The sequence below is a fragment of the Micrasema longulum genome, unplaced genomic scaffold (genome assembly GCF_059751315.1).
Source record: "Micrasema longulum isolate JH-2025_06_02 unplaced genomic scaffold, ASM5975131v1 h1tg002396l, whole genome shotgun sequence".
Lineage (NCBI taxonomy): Eukaryota > Metazoa > Arthropoda > Insecta > Trichoptera > Brachycentridae > Micrasema > Micrasema longulum.
The window spans coordinates 148824-169247 of record NW_028279545.1 but is presented as its reverse complement, the minus strand read 5'-3'; the positions used below and the strand labels follow the sequence as shown (position 1 = coordinate 169247).

Genomic DNA, 20424 nt, shown 5'->3' with positions numbered 1-20424 from the left:
ACATGGAACTATATAGTGTTTGTATTGTGATTAACATAATTAATTAAACTTATGTTTATGGATAGATATGATTAGATACTAGGCACTAGGTCATGTTTATTTTGTTATATACAGGTAGAAGTTCTTTTTTTTTTTACGATTAATAAATATTTATACATCATTTCACCTGGTTAATTTGTTTTTAAAACTTAGAACACAGAAAATTATTCATGCAGTTGTTTTAAGAAGAAAAAGTGTATTAATAATTGTTATTAAACAATACAGAATGATTACAATATTAGATTAGAAATATTACATTTTATTGTGTTGTTATTGTATAAATTTATAATTATATTGGTGGGCCTTGCGATTATTTTTATGTTACCGTTATAATGATTACAAATACTATTTTAAAAACATCTATTCTGTGAAGAGTAAATCAAAATATTTACTTTTCGTATGATTCTTGCGAGAAAATAAAACGAGTCTACTTATGTTTATGAAACTTAAAAAAAAACTGTTGATTTGCGGTTACAAAGTAAATGTGTTTGGATGGCTTTTTGTTTTGTAAACATACCTTCGTCACAGCTGATTAAATATTTTCCATTGCTGGAACAGTCCATGTTGAGGATCTTGCCGGTGTGACCCATGAGGTTGGTGGCGAGGTAAGGATGGCTAAAGGCTTCCTTGGTCTTCCAGCTAGCGGCCTGCTTCTTCTTGCTTTGCTTGCCAGCGGGAGCGGCGGGCGAAGTCTTCTCTTTCACTGAGGCAAGTGAAGCTTCATCTGCAAACAAACGAACAAAATAATACACTCACTGTTAGAACTCCGATAATTGCGTCATTTATGGAACTTTTATTGTTGTGAAAATCGTGTGCCGGGGACAATTCTTTTCCTTCGAAAAGAAAATCAACGCAATACTCGTTAACGATAGTTTATTTGTCCGGAGGTACCGTAAAAAAATGCCGTTAGAACTTTCACAACGCGAGACAGACATTCCGTCATAAAATATCAATCTCAACACGGAATATCGCTACTGTAATAACGTCACAAAACACTCACTCGAACATTGACACTTTTAATTGATACGATCCTGGAGCCATTATTAATAATTACGACGTCGCGCCGCTCCCCGCTCCGCGTTGCTATTGTGGTACGAACACGTGCTCTCGGTCATGTGCGCCGAGAAATGTCAAATTGTAATTTTACCTTAAGTATTTACGATCTGAGAGATGGGAATTTATTTAGAAAGGGATTAACGCGTGGGATGCACCTCGGCAGCGGCTGCCGCGGACCATCGGAGAGATCTGACGAATGCTCCGTCGCGACATAACCTGCGGTGATTATAGGTCAGAAAGACGTGTAACGGCGCATCTTGTTTCTTTTCAAAGGTGACAGATCAAACGTTCGACGGTGTAGCGGGAATTTATGCGCGAGTTGTGATTTAAAAGCTAGAACACTATTTTCAAAACAAAACATCGTGATAGGCCGGTCCCCTAGATAAACAAAAATAATATTCTGTTGACATCTTACTTTTAACGGTGGTATCCTTTCGCGGCTCTTTAACCTTGCATAAATCCAATATGTATAATACCACCCGGATAAACACTGCCACTATAATAGTCACTACAATATAATAAGTCCATGTTACGTTCCCGACACCGGTGTTTTCCATTTTGGACGCGAGTCTGACACGAGCCCACGACAAAACACGTTCGCGTAACGCGTTGCAACTGATCCTGCGCACGGCGCACTGATTCACTCGCTCGAGATTGGCCGACTGCAGCGACCGTAGCGGCTGGAACACGTAGCTCTCTTTAATGGCGGGAACGGCAAAAACAGACATCGAGCGGAGGCGCAAGTTCGGTCGCCGCTAGCCTTCATTCTACCGGTGTATGCACTTTCCTAGCTGCGATCTCTCGTGCTCCGCCTTCTGCCTTCCTGTATCTGACGCGCCGGACTGCTGATCGTCGCACACTGGACTAGACGAGCTCGAGCGGCTGGCGCAGACCAGACTTCTCTCTGTAGCCCCACCATCGCGGCCGCAGCAGGAGAGGGCAACGAATAAGATCGCGATAATAAAGATAGTACATACGGCCGCCGGGCGCCGCGTCGCTTTTCCGATGAGTACAATACGGAAAATCAAAATAACAAATCATAATATGCGTTCCACCGAGATCACGGGTAAATAGACAGAAAAGATAACGAAAAAGATATTTACTTGTTTCATCATTTTGTCCGGAAATTGATCCAATGAGAGATCGCGCGGGAACTGCAACTAAAGCGCAAAAACACAACACAGCTTTTTTCTTCATATTCTACAGAAGCACACTCAAGAAATACACATTTATCTGTTGATTCGAATCACAGAAATCGAGATCGCTAATAGTTAGTTAATTACGAGACGGTTGGCTCACGATTGATCGTGTGGTAGCAAAATGTTTCATTATCAACGAGCGAAGAACAAAGTGAAAATATCATGACTAATATGCCAAATAGTGGGAATTATGGCACACGTCAGCGCTGTATTCCGTACACTAAGTTAGCGGGTTTTTGTTTCTTGTTAATTCGTGATGTGACATCATCCGGCTTTATTTTTAAATCACTCGGGACAGTTTATGTCTGGATACACAATAATTAACAACAATCAGAGCACGCGTACCGAGAGAAACAGACGATGAGTAGACAAGTAAAGAAATATGATGACGATTTGCGGGCAATACGACCCAATAAAGGTGTATTTCCCGGACCGCTCAATCGGATGTGTCTGACGTCACGCAATGTAATTCTGAAAACTGGCCGAAGTATTTCGAAGTAAAACGGCCATGTGATTCCCAAAGGTAAACTTCGGACGAATTTTGTATGTAGGTTAGTTAAAAATCTGTGAGTAATAATTCGTTCGTTGGAATATTATTTGTCCGCCTCGTTATGTAATGGTCAGCGCGTTTCCCTACCATTCAAGAGGTCTCGGGTTCGATTCGCGACATGGTTGAAATTAAATATTTTTTCAAATTTTTTATTAATTTTTCTTTTCTTTTCCTTATTTAGCTGGTTTAAAAAAAAAAGAATTTCTGAGGAACACTTTACTGTCTTTATATGCCATCGTATGTAGTATATATGTATTTCATTAGTAAAAGCTGTTTTTTTTCTCAATAAACAAAATAAAAATAAATGAGAATATTTCATAGCCATCTGAAAAATAAGAGTTTTTTATGTATTATGTTTTTTTCTTTGCATTTTACAGTAGGTACATATGAGTTACAAATACATTTAAAAAATTCATTAATACAAAAAAAACCCACAAAGGCATGGCCTGTGTGGTTATACATTTTATTTTCAAATCGAAATTAAGTCTACTGGAAGAATACGATAGATACCAAAAAGTTTAAAAATGAGTGCTAATATTAGAACACAAGTTTTTTGTCGCTAAAATTATAATAAAGGTATATTTTAGTCTTTTAAAAAATAAGCTATTTAAATCTGTTTTTTTATCGATAATTTCAACAAAATTTTAAATCGAAACCAATTCATATTATCAATCTCATGATCACCGTACCTTCATGTAACAAAAACTTCGGATACTTTGCGATAAGTGTACCAATGCAGTGCCATATGCATCAATAGGTGCGGAAAAGATATTAAATTTTAATTTCACTATTTAATTAGAAATGAATTAACATAAATGTATATTTGTTATTTTTCTTTGATGTCATAAAATCTTAGTTTTTGAAGGCAATAAATTATTGTTGTGTTAATTTTATAGGACCAGTAAAATAGTAACAATCGCGTCACTCGCATGTCATATAAAAAAACGTATTTAAATTATCATATTAATATTTTTACTGCCATATATCATCACATTGTTTCGACCAAGAAATTTTAAAACTTACCAAAAAAAGGAAATAAGAAAAATCTCCATAGGTATTTTAATTACATTTTTTAATAGTTTAAATAATACTGATTTGTTTGATTGCATACCTATATTGAATAGCAAAAAACAAACGTCATCAAAAATTTTATTTCATGGTCTCTGATCTAAAGACATGTTTTTATTTTATTTATTAACATTAATATACGTTTTAACACACTTCAAATTATTTTTTATTTACTTTTACAAGTATCCCACTAAGCCGCTTTCTGTGGCTTGTTGGTGGAGATTTATACTAATACTAACTTTTATAATATAACAAAAATTTTCAAAAACAATTCATGTACAGCTGGAAATATCAGTTATATAAATACAAATATTTTTTTGTTTTTTAAACTTACATACAAGAAAGAAAATAAGTTCAAAAAAATTCAAATGAAAAAGTTGCTGAATGCATAAAATTAAATAGTCCCTTATGCTATTGTTATAAGTAAATTACAAAGCAGAAATAACCTTTTAAAATTGCTCAGTAAAAAAAAATATTATGAACTTTTTTTAAAATTATTTGTAAACGTTGTGTTCACATATTATAATAATTTATGAACAATATCTAAACTTATCAAAATTGTAATTATTATCCCAATGCCTTGTGCATTATTTATTGTTTGCGAAACAGAAAAAAAAACAGAATTATGACAGGTAATGAACTCTTATCTTGGCAGAACAAAAATTTTTTTTTACGTATTTAATGGTTGAAAAGTCTACAGATTTTTTTTGTCTGAATCGGAGTTTATTATGAATTGTAATAATCCAGTTGAGAATGGAAAATATGGCAAAGCCGTTTTAACTAAATGCTATACTAAATGTGGTTCATGAGAAAAAAAGTCACGTGTATCCTACAGGATACATTGTCATGAAAAGGGTTAATAACTAGTGGCAGGTTAAATTAATTATAGTAAAAGTACGTAACAGAAAATAAAACGAAGCAAAACTAACTATTATACAGTTAACTTAAGAAGAGATTTTTGACGTTTGCACGCTCATGAAGTTCTGTAAATATTGACAGTTAAGTGCAATAAACAAATGCCGTACATTATTGTTGAGACACCGCAATAGTGACGTTCCACCGCAAAACTTCACTATCGATCGACAATGTCGACTTTATATTGAATTTCGAATTATGTTATGCGTGTTCATTTTGGAGTTTGCAATACGATTTATTAAAGTTAATAATCGATCATTTTGACGTTGAACTTATTTATGCGCCAATAAAAATTATTGAACTTAAACTTAAAAAATAAAAGCTATTATGCGTGATGGTGACTGAAAACGAGACATGTTCACGAATTAATAACTTTAGCTCTATTTTTTCGCATTGCTCATTCCCACCACCCTCCCCATCCCCGGTAAACTTGCGTGATTACTCAGAGCATTCAGTTTTGTCTTGACGTTAATAAAGAAAAAAACAAGCGGAGTGTACGCTGTGATCATAATCTTTGATCCAAAAGATTTCATTTTCATTTCCTAGATTCTCATTGGCTTTCAGATACTGGTACTGATTTCAATTTCAATTTATTTATTTTATGTACTTTATGTAAATTAAAAAAATATTTCAAGGCATACAGATAATGTGTTATGCCGCGTGGTCTAAAGCACTTCTCGCTTATCGGTTGTAGTTTTTTTTTAAAAACGACTGCCATTGGTTCAGATTATAGTCGCTGAAACGCAGTTCGACAAGTCATACTGCTCATAAATCAAGAAAATTATTGCCATCGAGTCCAATTAATTTTGTTAGTGAAGCTTAACTTTCAAAAGACTGTATTAAAAAATCCCTCTGTAAACAGTGATGTAACGTTGTGTTACATTAATCGAAAGCGACACATTTTGACAAGATGTATGTGGAACAAGCTAGGAAGCTGGATAGACGCGTGTGGCGGTATATCCTCTCTGCCAACCCCTACGGTGAAATGCTGTGATTGTAGTCGTAGTATAAAAATAATCACATGATTGTTTTTCATAAATGAAAATTTATTATAAATAAGATATGTTATTTCAAATCTTTTATTCTATGTAGACTCGTGTGCCATTATAGCCACACTACGGTAAAAGCACTCCCTCCACAAAAAGAAAATCGGTTAAAAGACCGTAGGTCTTCTTATCGGTTTCGCTCATAATAAAGAGTTATGTTTTTTGTCTACAAACGAGTTACACCTTAAAAAAAACAATTTCACAAACGGCGATTTCCATTATATTTAACATAACTGCTTTTATTGCCGCTTTCACTGTGATTTTAGCAAATTATATAGAAGGCTTTTGTCGGATATTGTCATTCTTCCTTATGACCATATTGCAAACATTAATGGTAGCAAAAGCTGCGGTTACTGGTTTTAAATGCAGTTACAAAAGTCTATTTCCATTTTAGCATTTTGTATCAAATAACTTGACTTCGACGCCCTCACTAAAAAATTAATAGTCACATTATAGTGAACAATAATACATTTTTAAAAAAATCAGTAAGCTGCTTGTTGTATGCTGATGATGAAGTTCTGTTAGCAAGCAGCAAGAATGATTTGCAACCAATAGTCTCTAGAATGTATGATGTATGCCTGGAGAGCGAATTAGCGATAAACGAAAGTAAGTCAAATGTGATGGTATTTGAAAGGGATAGTGAGGTTACTGACTGCATAATAAATGTAAACAACGAATGTCTCGAACAAGTAGAAGAATTTGTGTATCTGGGAACCATGTTTTCAAGAGATGAAAGAGTAGAAAAAGATGTTGAAAAGAGAGTGAATGCGGGCAACAAAATGAACGAAGCACTAACCACAGTAATTGCTAATAAGAATATGTCAATCGAAGCTAAACTGGCAGTGCGCAACGGAGTTTTAGTCCCAACACTTATGTATGAAAGTGAACCATGGAACTGGCAGAGGAAGGATGAAAGCCGAGTAAACGCGGTTGAAATGCGATCTCTTAGACTAATGTATGGGAAATCAATGTATGACAGGGTTACGAATGATGAAATCAGGCGAGAGTGTAAATCTGAGTTAAGTATAATTGATAAGATTAAGAAAGGGTCTCTGAGATGGTTTGGTCACGTAGAATAAATAGACAACGAAAGAATGGGAAAACAAGTATACATGGCAAAAATGAAAGGTAACGTGAGACGAGGACGACCAAAGAAGACGTGGCATGATCAGATAAACCAAAATCTTATGTCTGGTCATGTCAAAAGCAGACAGAACCGAAGGGAATGTATGAATGTGGAAGAAACTAGGAATGTATGCCAGGATAGACGAGTGTGGCGGTCCATTCTGTATGGTAATAGTAATGATACAAATAAAATAAAATCAAATAAATACCTGGCTGCTGATATTGATACACTTTTTAATGATGGCGCCATATTACGAAACACGCGCATGGTAAAGTAGAGAATTATTTATCGAAGATAACTTTCACTTCACTTCTCGTCGGTACTTTCGTCCGCTTTTGTTCCTTTGATTTCACGCACCGTACTGACCGAGGGCCCTGTCATTCGCCAACTGATTCTAACTGAAGCCGACCATCCCTCGGTCCGCCAACTTACGGTCAAAATGGCAGGACAAAAACCGGCCAATCGCACCGGTTAATTACTTAGGGGTGAGCAATCGCTAATCGTAATTAGAGACGAATCGACATCCGTCCTTATCGCTCTCGTGTCGAACAATGGACGATAAACGATTATCACATATTATTTATTATATTTACAAACTGTCAATTTCGCAACCTACCGATTTCAATAGAAAATATAGTTATTGGTGTTATTTTCGTAACTTTTTACCGTCACGGAGTATATACCTACATATGAATCAATCCTAGCTGACAAAGCAAAACTGTTTAATATAAATCACAATAAAACTGCAAAACAAACATATTTTTTAAATGATAATGCTCTTTTTCGATTTCATTTTCTAACTCAGTTGTTATTGTAAATTATAAAACAAGAGGCTACGAAAAAAAAACTTTTGAAAACGAATTGAGTGTAAAAAAAAGCACCTCAAACCGAGGCGTAATTTTATTTCTTGGATTTTCAATGTTTTTTTTTTAAGAAAAAATAAATATTTGCGTTTTTATGACTTACCCAAACATTCAATTTTATGGGCCATTTTCAACAAGTTGTAAATAACTCCCTATTAGAAAACTCATATCAAACACACACTCACCCTGTCCCTAAACCTACCCTCACACCCATATACAATCACATACATATATACATACCTACCAAAACCATACTCCACTTTTTTACACACGCATCCTCACACAAAAAAAAACTCGCACACATGCACTTCGATTTGGCTTTATTTTGTGTTTTTTTTTTAATGTTGTGTATATTTTTTTGTATTGCTGTTGTTTTTCTGAATAGACAATATTAAATTAAATTAAATTACATTAAACAAATTTAAATTAAATTAAAAAATGGGAATCTAGTTGGGGTAGAGTAGAATTCTAATCACGGACCTTTGAGCCGTGAGTCCGAGACACTAGCCACGAGACCACAACCCGTTTTAAATTTATTTGTTTATTTATACAACATAATTATAATACAAGATATTTCTGCCATTTACATTACATGTTATTGAAAGAATGTTCATAATATAATACATACATAATAAATATTAACCTACATATTTTTATCTTAGAGATTTTAAACATAATTATCGCAAATAAAATAAAATAACCAACTACAATACACAAATCATAACTATTTTATCCTCATCTATTGATATTTTTTTCACCCACTATTCTTCAGGTCCTGCGTTCGATTCCTGGCAGGTCGGAAGTGGATTATGGGTAGTTTAGACTGCAATAGTTCCACTGGCACCTGAAGCGTAAGATACCTTAATGTAACAAAATATCGAACTACGCTGCATTCGGTTTACCGATGCAATGCCTTATGCAACACTGGGTGCGGAAGAGGGAATGATAACATTGAATTATTTGTAAAGTAAAATGCGCATATGTTCATGAAAATTTGAATTATCTTCGTCGGTAACCTGTAATTAAAAATCCAACAAATTATACACATGAATAACTTCTTCTCAGTCTCAATCCTGGGGATTGGTTTAGAGCAAAGTACTGCATCTTGTCCTCCACTGCTCTCTATTATCTGCAGCCCTCTTCAACTCAACATATGAGGCGCAGTTCAAATCCGCGCACACTTGCTTAAAATACTCCCGTCAATGTTGCCCTCTGTTATTTGTCCCCTCAGCCATTCCCTCTATTATGTCAGGCGGGAGACCCTTATGGCGCATAATGTGGCCGATCCATCGGACTCACCACTTTGAGATAGTTTCGATTAGGTGCCTTCCTTCTTCGGTTCTGCGGAGAACCTCGTCGTTAGTGATGTGGTCTCTCCAGGAAACTCCTAATATTCTTCTGCAGCTCCACATCTCAAAGGCCTCTAATCTTTTTTTTATCTCTTTCGGTAAGGCACCATATCTCAAAACCGTACATCAATATGCTCCATACATATGTCTCGGCAAGTTGCCTGCGGAGTTATAGGTTTATGTTATTTGACCCGAAAATCTTTAATTTTTTGTTGAACACAAGCCTTGCTCGATGTATACGGCAGTCGACTTCTCTTTTTGTTCTGCCATTCCAGGTGATCCTGCTTCCAGGGTACACAAACCCTTTCGTGTTTTTTAGAGTTGCTCCTAACATTGCTACAATTATTTGCTACTCATTACGGGCCTCAATCATCATTTTAGTTGTGCTCCTGTTTATTTTCATATTATATTTGTTGTTTAATACATTCTCCATGGATATCAGAGCCTCAGTGAGCTTCATAGAATTACTTAAACAAACCAATTATACACAAGTTGACTTTTCATTGTAATACGGGCCAGCTCACGTTTTATTACGACTGATCACCTAACCTTTTCTCAGTTCTCGATGACTATTGACTTTAAACTCTTATTCTTTTGTCAATGAAGAAGTTCAGTGCTACGGAAAATTGGGTATGGCAAATAAAACTAGGCGGTTTTCAGGGTTTTTGGGTGGTCCTAGCTACAAAAGACAATTTATTTAAAAAAGACAGGGCAATTCAATAGATATCTGTAGTGTGTAAAAAAGAATCGCTCTAGTGTCGCTCTAGAATTGCCCGGGAAGAAAATAAGAGAATACATTTGGATAAAGAAAAGTCAGACTGCACATCCTCCAAAGCTATAAAACAGTCCTCAAATAAGGTCTCAAGATCGGGTATATTATTTGCCCTGCTTTTCCCCTACTTTTTTAACTGTTGGGCTGGTATTTTTCCCTTACATATAATTTACACACTAATTACGCGCTAACAAAGCATTCTTTCCCCCCACGAGAGCGTTTAGGATTGCTCCCCTGGTAACAACATAATAATTTACCTTCCAAGAAAATTGCGTATTTGTTATTCAATAATGATTATGTATTCGCCGCGATATTTACTTGTTGGTTAATAATTTGTTTAATCAATTGAGTGGGACTTTCCAATTTATTTTGCAAAGAACCTTTATCAAACGGTCTTAACTTGAAACCCTTCGTGACGTCCTTAATAATTAAAAAAATACAAGACCCTTTGTAACTTTCTGAAAGTGGGTCAAGTAATAATTAAAACAGTTAGTTTAAAAATGGAAATTGTTTAATTCGCAGAAAAACGTAGCGAGCATCGCAATTTTTAAATGGTTTCCCATTAATTAAAGAGAAAACTGGATCAATAATTATTCTCGCCCTAGATAAGTCGGTGGTTCTAAGAAATATTTTTTTTATTCATTTAGTCAACACTTATGGATATTACAAAATACATATACATATAAATTGATGTTAGTTTATACCGCATTGGCGATGAATTTCACTCTATTGATATCTTTTGCTGTTAAATATCCAAATTTCAACATATTAAGTTTTCCAAAACAATAGCCATTTTCAGGAGGAGTGTACAAGTCTGGGTTGTTTGTCTAAGGGAAGAGACCATTGCAGAAGACTGCTGCGAGATATTGCGTAGATTTATATACTTTGAAGCGTGTTGTCCAGATGCCCTTTAAAATATATGTATGTTTATGTAATAATATTTCATTTTTACTTTTTTGCTATTATTGAATTATGTTCGTGCTTCCACTTTCCATTATGTTGTATCCCCACTCAACACAGGGCCCTTGGCCTCATAGAGTTCGGGATATGTTATTATTGTATTTTTTTGTAATATATATGTATTTGCATGAATAAATAAATAAAATAAAGAAATACTTTTTTCAATGGTAGAATAATTTATTGGGTCATTTAGCCATTTTGTGTTCGAGTCCCTATTGTTTTTATGGTTTCATTTATTTCAATTTCTTTCCATTGAATTTGTATTCTTTTTTATTTAAAATATATTCTAGTAAATTTATATTATTTAATGTTAATTGTATTATTTTACTCTATTTTTTTACTTTAAAAAAATATATTTCCTTAAACTGTTTTTATCTGTTCATTATTTTAATTTATTTTATGTTAATTATTTTATACGTATACAGTATTATATCTGTACTCTTTTTATTTTATTATTAATTAAAACTAATGTCTGAGCACCCAATGACAAACTATTATTGAATAGTTTATCGGAACAAAATATATTTTAATACTTTGTTTTAATTATAATGTATTAATATTGTAATAATGTGTATATTTTATTGAAAAAAGACTATGAAAAAAAAAAAAAAAAACTTTATACTCGCTATCACTGTGTAGTTTATAGTTAATGATTACCATATCTGCGTATTTTTTATAATGCAAAAGCCCGCTTGGGCGCTTAAATTAAATAAATAAAAAAAAATAAAAAAAAACAAAATTCCGTCTCGATATGTACCAATGAAGATAGCGTTCATAATTTCGGCGCTGGACTGGTACCAGAAACGTAAAACTGATCATCTTATCTTCATGCAACAAAAAATGATTAAGATACGCTGCGATTGGTGTACCAATTCAGTGCTCTATGCACCATTATGTGCGAAAAGGGAATGATGATGTTAATTTTTTATACCCCTCCATCCAGTTATCCCTCGACTCGGTTAGGGGGATAGTTGCAATCATATGGACCTGACACAGTCCTAATCTGGTTTGTCCAGCGAACTGATGCTTCTCCTCGCCTTAATATCCCTTCCATGCTGCCGATCAGGCTTCGAGTCAGACATCCAACGAACTGATTGGTATGTTTTAAACAGACACTGAAGAGTCTGACCTTAGGTTGTAAAACTTATAGTTTCGTTTTAGAAAATAATCTGAAACAATATTCAAAAGTCACGGGTTCGACAATGCTTTCGAAACATTGTTTAATTCGATTCACATCGTTTACTTTTTACATTTAGACAATTGAAAATAACTCAGTTAACTCCCCATTGTAATACAGGTAGCAATTTCATAACCATCCCTCTTTCTGTACCCAGCTATGCAGTTTAGCACTTCCAGTTCGATAATCTGTCACACGAAGGTAATGTGGCGAGTCTATATTGAAGCGTAGAAGCAGTCTTACGCTTCGGGTGCCAGTGCAACCATGAAATATTGCAGATCAAAAATACTTTAAAAATATATTTAGCTTCCAACTTACCAGAAGTCAGTACTAAACTTATAGTCATTCTGAAATAATATACAAAGGTCACCGGTTCGACTCTACTTTCGAAACATCGTTTCATTTGGTCTCACATTTATTTATTGACACTTTATATACATATACAATAAATATACATATAAGGGCGGGCATATTGCCTTAAGGCAATTTCTTCCTACCTACCCAAACCGTTCAGTTTGAGAAAATTATAAATACATGGACATATTGAATCTTACAATATTATACAAAAATTAAAAGCAAAGATTAACAAAAATAAATATATGTATAAAAAAAAAAAATAACACTTTACTATGAAGAGAGGAGAGGGGATGGGAAGGAAAGAAGAAGGATAAAGGAACAATTCAAATATTTAGATAGTGACATTTCAATCTCGACTTAAATGTAAATCGTGTGTACACATGTAGATGTAAATATTGACAAGTTTGATACAAGTATAATCACGCCTTTTATCTCTTGTTTTATGAATTATTTGATAATATCCCAGTAAACTTAGCAATAATTGACCGAAAACCCAGACAGAAACGGATTTACGCCAAAAAAAAATTTTTTTAAACTGTTAGTAAGTGTTTCGTGTTTTGTTATTTTCTGTATTCGGTAAAAATTAAAAGTGATCCACATAATTACCCACTTTGACTTGTATATCATGGCTTTCAGAGTACCGGGTCTAGTGGACCCCTCGCTCTTTCATATGGGGGATGATTTATACAGCTCCTTTATAGTTTGTTTGACCTTGACGATACTTTTTGGTCTCTCTGATTCCATTAAAGATATTAATCTTCTTATTTTCCACATCCGCTCTTAAGTGGAGCATGTGGACATCACCAGTTGCCTCCGGGAGACCCTATCACCAGCCAACACTCTCGCTTCTTCCCATGTCAATCCAGCGCCCCTTGATTCCGCCGAATAAAGTCTAAAGATCGTCATTGACGGCCTTCCAGGACGGCGTGATCCCGCAGGTTTAAAGAAGAGGCAACTAGGGCTTAGGTTCTCCTGAGGCATGCGCAGCACGTGTCCAAGCCAGGTCCACCGCCGCATCCTCAAGACGCTCGTTAGAGGCTACTGCGTCCGTTCTCGGACTTCAATGTTAGTTATAAAATCGAACCACCTTATACCTAATATTCTTCTCGAGCTCTTACTCTCAAAACTCAGAAGTTTGGTGTTTTGAGCTTTGGTATAGTGCCAAGATTCACACCCATTTAGGAGAACTGGCATTATATAAGAGTTGAATAATCAGCATTTCGTTTTGACTAGAGTTCCAGACAACACGCATCATGTTAAAAGATACTAATACCTCCTTAAATCTCCCCCGTCCTCAAGTATTGAGATTTTACCTTGCTACTTTAAAATACGATAATAAAAAAATGCAATTTCTAGCTATTCGCTACGAAAATCATCTATACCGTAGAAAAAATAATTAATTTACATACTGCAAAATTCCTTGTCAACATTTTAGCATATCACATTTACTATCGTTTAAAAATTTTGGTTTCCAACACAGAACATGACTGTAACTCGTAATCATAAATATTCCTTTTAAAACAGCTAATTCGTCTCATCGCAAACAGTCTGTGAATCATATTACGATTTATAATTTAACACACAAATACTCAAAGCAAGCTGTTTGTTTTTGAAACAATCATAATATGAGGATATGAGTAAATCGTGTACCGACCGACATCACACTTCAAGCTGTAGAGTTGTAAATGTGTATTTCAATTATCGTTTTTTCAGGCAGAAAACCACAGGAGTGGGTGCTATTCTAAACTGGTCTCGTGGCCGTAGAAACCATTTTTATATCGTGTGTATTGTATGTAAATACACGAGAGAATTTTTTTTCTACGGCTGCGAGAGCGTTTGGAATATATAGGTAAACCCCGGGACTAGTATTCTGAAGAGATCGCTCTGGTATCATGTATTTTGCACGTAAATACGCTCTAAAAATGCGTTTTCTACGCGCGCTTTTGCGTTCAGAATACCACCCCAGTAGATCAATTACAAATTACTATCGACGCGCTCACCATGGTTGTTTATCGTATTCGCGATCACAATGTGAAAGTTATCGATCGGGGTTATTATATTTTTTTGATATTGTCACACTTCAACCTGATGCTTTGCAACACTTAATTTCAAATATTAAAATATTTACGTTTCGCGACGCATAATCCTGCTGCGCAATCACATATTTGAATTTCACCGGTGTAAATATGGAAAATATTCCAAAACTGTTAATTTTATTATTTATGTATTGTATATGTATATGTATTGCATTTAGCCGGCGGTTGGCAAATTAAATGTCAAGAAAAGCAGTCCTTATCGTAATTGTAATTTAATTTTCACTTTTAGCAACAGATTGTATTATTTTTTATAGTAAACGCCGATTTTTCGCCAATGAACTGCATTTACTTACGAGGAAAACAAAAAACAAACCGACACGTAGAGATTACACACGCGTTGACTTATAACCGCGATAACTTAAGCATGTTCATGTTTGTTCATTATGATCGCTCAAATGCTTAGCATGTTTTTAAGCACGTCGATAACCATTTGTGATTGCGCCGCAGGGGTGGTATTTTGAATCTCCTCCTTAGAGAGTATTAATTTAAGGATTTTTATTTTTTGCATGCGACTACATTTAGCTTCATATATGGCCACACTGATACATAAACATCAAAGAAACACAAATGCGTGAAACCAAAAATAACGATTTTAATTTAGAACATCATTGCAACTTTAAGCTTTCCCAAAAATACTTAATTAGGTTGAATTGTCTAAACCGTATTAGTTGTTTTCCGTAGTTCTAACATCATTTAATGTTTAATCATCAGTGTGGCCAAACGTGAAGCGAAATGTAGACGCATGCAAAAAATAAAAATCCCCACGTTCACCAGTCTCTAGGGGTAGAGAATATTTACAACAGAACTCCAGAAAATGAAATCAACAATACTTAAATCCTTTACCGCATACCAAGCCATACATGGTTTCTAAAGTTTCAGATTTTTCACAACGTATTAAATTATCAAATTTTGAAAAAAAAACTCGAATCAGTAAAAGTGATTCTTTGCTATACGGAATATATATTTTTGTTTATGACAAGTCAAATGTAACAATAATAATTGTTCAGTATGTGCAACGCGTAGGGCTTGACAAGTTCTACAAAATAGTGCTACATTTATCAGTGAAAAATAAATAGGCAAAGGTGAGTGACAACTATAAAAAAATTAAATACATATAGTATGAATCCTTAAAAACATGGAATGTGTTTCGTATTTATGAAATTTTCAAGTTTTATCTTGTTCTTGCGCTATTTTTTGCAACCGCCATATTTGACTTCGTATGAAATTATATTTTTATGTGAATGAACAGGATTTTGATTTTATAAAAATAATGTTTTTAGTATTATACCAATAGTTTATTTCTATAAATATTATTTATGGTTTTAGTTGCTATTTGCCTCCTGTTTTGTTTTAATATTTCGTATCCATTTTAGAAGATATTTTTTTCTAAAATAATGTTTATTGCGTTTAATTAAGTACGCATTGTTGTGTATTTATTTTTAGTTTCTAGATAAATAGAAAATTTCGATTTTTTATAATTGTTTCAAGCACTGTTCTACATTGCTCGTAAATTCTTAATTATGTAATTAGTATATAAATATTAGGTAAATAATATTTGCATGAATTTAAATTGTCTATGACCGGCGAATGAAGAATACAGTTGTCTATGTGAAATAGAAACAGAATACCGGACGAGCGTTTTTGATTCGATGGCTGCTCTTAGGTAAAAACCTTTAAAAAGTACATTGAGTCGAGACACGTCTGCCTCGTAGTGTAGCAGTTGACGCGTTCGCCTACCATACTTGAGGTCTCAGGTTCCCGTGAAGGACATAGAATATTTGATTTTAGAAGTGGTTTTCCCCTGAAGCATATCATTGTCCGTGGATTGTCACCTGAAGCTTAACCCTGATCACCTTTATGTAACAGATGATCTAGATACGCTGCATTTGATTTGATAATGCAGTGCCCTATTCGCCACCAGCGGAGGATAATAGTTTGATGATGATGAGGATGTAATTGAAATACTAATAAGACTAAAAAAACATCAGGTGATATTGTTAGGGGGATTGTACCGAATAGAATAATCTGTGAGGCGAAACATATGCGTGAATGTGTATATTTTAAATTTTGTAATGTCCTGCCGGTACAATAACTTTGTGACCACAAATCGATTGTAGATCACTTTTTTGATCTCAAATTTAAAAAAAGATTCCCACACTCGCAACCTAAGATTAAAAACGGAGGTTTCCCTGATCATTCTCCGAATGACAAATTACTTCGTAGAACGAAAATTAAATTGCGATATTCCAAGGTTGTTTAATGATCTTCCTAAACATCATAAACATCAATAACTATGTAGTTATATAATAATAAATGGCGCTATATAAGTTATCCATAATAATAATAATAATAGCAGTGTTAGCTTATGTTTTCATGTAAAGGATCTTTACCGACAAGCCATTGTAATTGGTTTGGTGAGTCCTGTAAAAAAAATTAATTTAAAAACGTTTTCAAAAATAATAAAAATTTAATATTGTATGCAAATAATAAATAAAAAAATAAGTGGGTAATTGATTATAATATGTTACTAAAATATACGCTGTTCGGCAACACTAAACCTATGGACGACGCTTGACCGATTAGCGATTGAGTCATGTTAAAAAATAAACATACATTTTTCGTGCTCAGAAATGTGGACAAAAACTTAATTGTATACATTAATAAAAATATATGAGTACAAGCGAACACGTCATTATTTATAAGTAAACAAAACATCGACATTAGTCATAAGCTCTTTATGACTTCTTAAGCTGATCACCTGGTCGATCAACGATTTAATCATCAATACAGAACAAAATGGTGGGTGGTATAAAAATATAGCACGAACAATAAGGCATTTTAATTTGCGTTGCACACACTGCGCAGTGAAAAGTGCATTGATAATAATTTGAACAAAGGGAGACTGACTCACCGTGATAACAGAGAGTGGACAAACGAAACCTGGGGCCTTTAAATGTCTTATGGCCTATTGTCACCAACTCGTCAATAGTCGAGTGGTCATTGCGATTACTTTGTCTAATTAGTATTCTTAAAAAACTTTATACAATTTAATTATAAAGCTAATGGAAAAGTGGCAACCCTTACAAATACCTGAATTTATTTAAAATAAAACAATTTGTAAATTTACCACACAAGAGTTTAATACATTTAAACATGACTAGTTTCGGGTAATCAGTATTACCCATCCTCAGGTGTAAATATAAACTAAACTAAAATACATACACAGATTGATACTTAGGTACTGATAGGGTCGGCGGTAGGGGGAAGGCAATGTGTGGTGGAGGGGGGGGGGTTCCCCATTTTGGGGAATATTGATAGCAGGGGTGATGCATTTTGAAATATAATATTATTAATTAAAGTTTTCTCTGAATTTATTTTTTTTAGTATTTCAATATTTTTTAAATTGTTCATTATGATTCTTTTATTTATGACCGTATGCAAAAGTTTAATTTTGTGCTAATGAAAAGAATGGTTTGTATCCATAATATGATTTGCGAATTCAGAAAACCTATACTGTACTGATTACCCGAGACTAGTCGTGTTTAAAAGTATTTAACTCTTGTGTGGTAAATTTACAAAGTGTTTTATTTTAAATAAATTCAAAAGGTTTTTCCAAAAAGTAAATGCTGAAACAATAAATAATATACTTACAAATACCTACGTATTTATCCATAGCTTTTGTGTCACTTTTAAACTTAAATTTTAATCCAATATATTGTTTCTAATATTTTTTTAACAGTCATATTTGCTCCTTTGAGTATTTTGTGTATGTTATACTTTTATATAAAAAAAATATAATGTTTTACTGAGACACAGCAACATCTAACTCGAAATAACATACAAGTACATCGACATGTAATACGAAATATGCAATACCAATTCGTTTAATGGATTTTAGAAGCTTATTATTCATTTTATACGCATTATAGTATCTTCAATATCTATTTTGAGATCGAAGAAGGATAAAACAGTTTAATCAAATCAATTCAATAATCATGCTTCGTTTCAGAAGCGATTAGAAATAAGTATATATATATATATATATTATTCGCACATTTTTCGATACGCCAACATCAAAACATTCAGCACTGCCGTTAATTTTAAATTATATAAGTTAAAATGAAATTGAAATTCTTGTCATTCAAAGATGAATGGCGAGCGTTTTATACGAATAAAGTTTGACAGCTTTAAGTACGATGTCGCATTCAATTCTCATTGTCGAATGCATTGGGGCACTCAAAATAAATTCGACTGGTTTTTGATCGATTTCATTCGCGTGAGTGGTTCCAGAATACTGTAGCTCGTCAATTTTCATAAGTCGCATGCCATTTTTAAAACGAATGAGTCCAGCATAAGGCCCCGGGGCCCCGATTACAATGGGAAGTTAACTTTTATTTTCAATTTTATCAGCAAAGTAAAATTAAGTTTTCTATATGAAAAGCAGAATATGCATACAATTTTATCTTCTAAGAATGTTCAATTATAAGTAACCGACGAAGATACTTTAAATGTTCATGCAAATATACTCATTTTCGTACGTAAACATCGGATCGGGTTGTCTTCATAGACAGTCGAAGAAGGCGGCCTCCGTGGTGTAGTGGTCAAGACGCTCGACTCACAGACGGAAGGTTCCGGGTTCGATTCCCGGTGAGAACACAAAAATTAAATGTGATTTTTCTCAAGCCTGGGTGTTCTGTGATGTAATTCACCACTGTAATTGGGCCTCCTGGCCTGTTGTGGTGCAAAAAAAAAAATATCTCTGTTATCTTCCCATTGTAATCAGGGCCCTGATACTAAAATAAAAACCGGTTCAGTTTTGGGGTGCAAAAAACGGGACAATAAAACGTCGATTTTGTCGATTTTCGCTAGGCATAATCAGTCCGACATGCAGTTTTTGCACAGTATCGGGAAGGCATTTGCGAGAGAGAGACAGAAAAACAATGTTCAAATACTTATTCATCAAATGTCTAGCACCGCGTATCTCTTTTAGTTTTATATTAATTAATTTATTTATTTATTCACACTTTACTCTTTTAAACTATGATCAATAATAAAAATAATATGACCTCACTAGGGTTACCCGTGCCGACGACACTTAACAATATACTTTTTTGAAATGTTTTTACATTTGAGAATAAACAAAGAAGACTAACTTAATAAACAGAGATAATTGACAAAATATTCAGAGAGTTTTAAAAACTAGGTATATAGGTACATCTACCTATATATTATTTATATTACAAAACGCACAATGAAAATGACAAAAACTTAAAATAAGCTATACACTTGTGAAGCAGTTGATTCAATATTTGTTTGGGCGAATGAGACAATCTATTTTACTTCCACCTAGCTCCACTATCCATTTTTTCATAGCCTTTTTAAACATTTTCTCGTTACTAATTGTTTTAAAAGATAGCGGAAGTAGGTTATAGATTTTATTTGAGTAATACCCAAAATCCCTTTGTCCGAAAGTGGTACAGTGGTATATATACTTTAGTTGTTTGTAAGGTTTTATGTGATTTATCTGTTATTTGTTTTGTTTTATTTTATACTGTCTTGCTCCCTTTCAACATTCGTAAGACTTTTTTTCTTTTTCAAATTTTTGTAAACAAGGAATGTGAATAGGATTGTGGTCCTGTGGCTAGTGTCTCGGACTCACGGACCAAAGGTCCGTGGTTCGAATCCTACTCTACCTCAACTTGATTCCCATTTTCTAATAGGGAGTTATTTACAACTCGTTAAAAATGGCCCTCAAAATTAAATATTTATGCAAATCATAAGAACACAAATATTTATTTAAAAAAAATAAAAAAAGACCGAATTTAACCTTCTAGAGAGTTATTAAGATTAA

General features: G+C 33.9%; 1 protein-coding gene across 6 annotated transcripts in view; it reads right to left on the bottom strand.

Moving 5' to 3' along the window:
* The window catches only part of LOC148272287 (RNA exonuclease 1 homolog), a 58625-nt gene that overhangs the window by 25247 nt on the left and 12954 nt on the right, over window positions 1-20424 (bottom strand). For 2 of the 6 annotated variants that reach the window (XM_088240245.1, XM_088240244.1), the window contains 2 exons: window positions 7208-8706; window positions 557-763 (listed from right to left, as the gene is read on the bottom strand). In XM_088240245.1, the coding sequence (XP_088096371.1) occupies window positions 557-629 (73 nt within the window). In that variant the 5' untranslated portion in view covers window positions 630-763; window positions 7208-8706. Of the gene's footprint in view, window positions 1-556; window positions 764-1039; window positions 1459-1510; window positions 2399-7207; window positions 8707-20424 lie in introns of those variants that run through there. The other 4 variants (XM_088240240.1, XM_088240242.1, XM_088240246.1 and 1 more) reach the window with 4 other exon arrangements.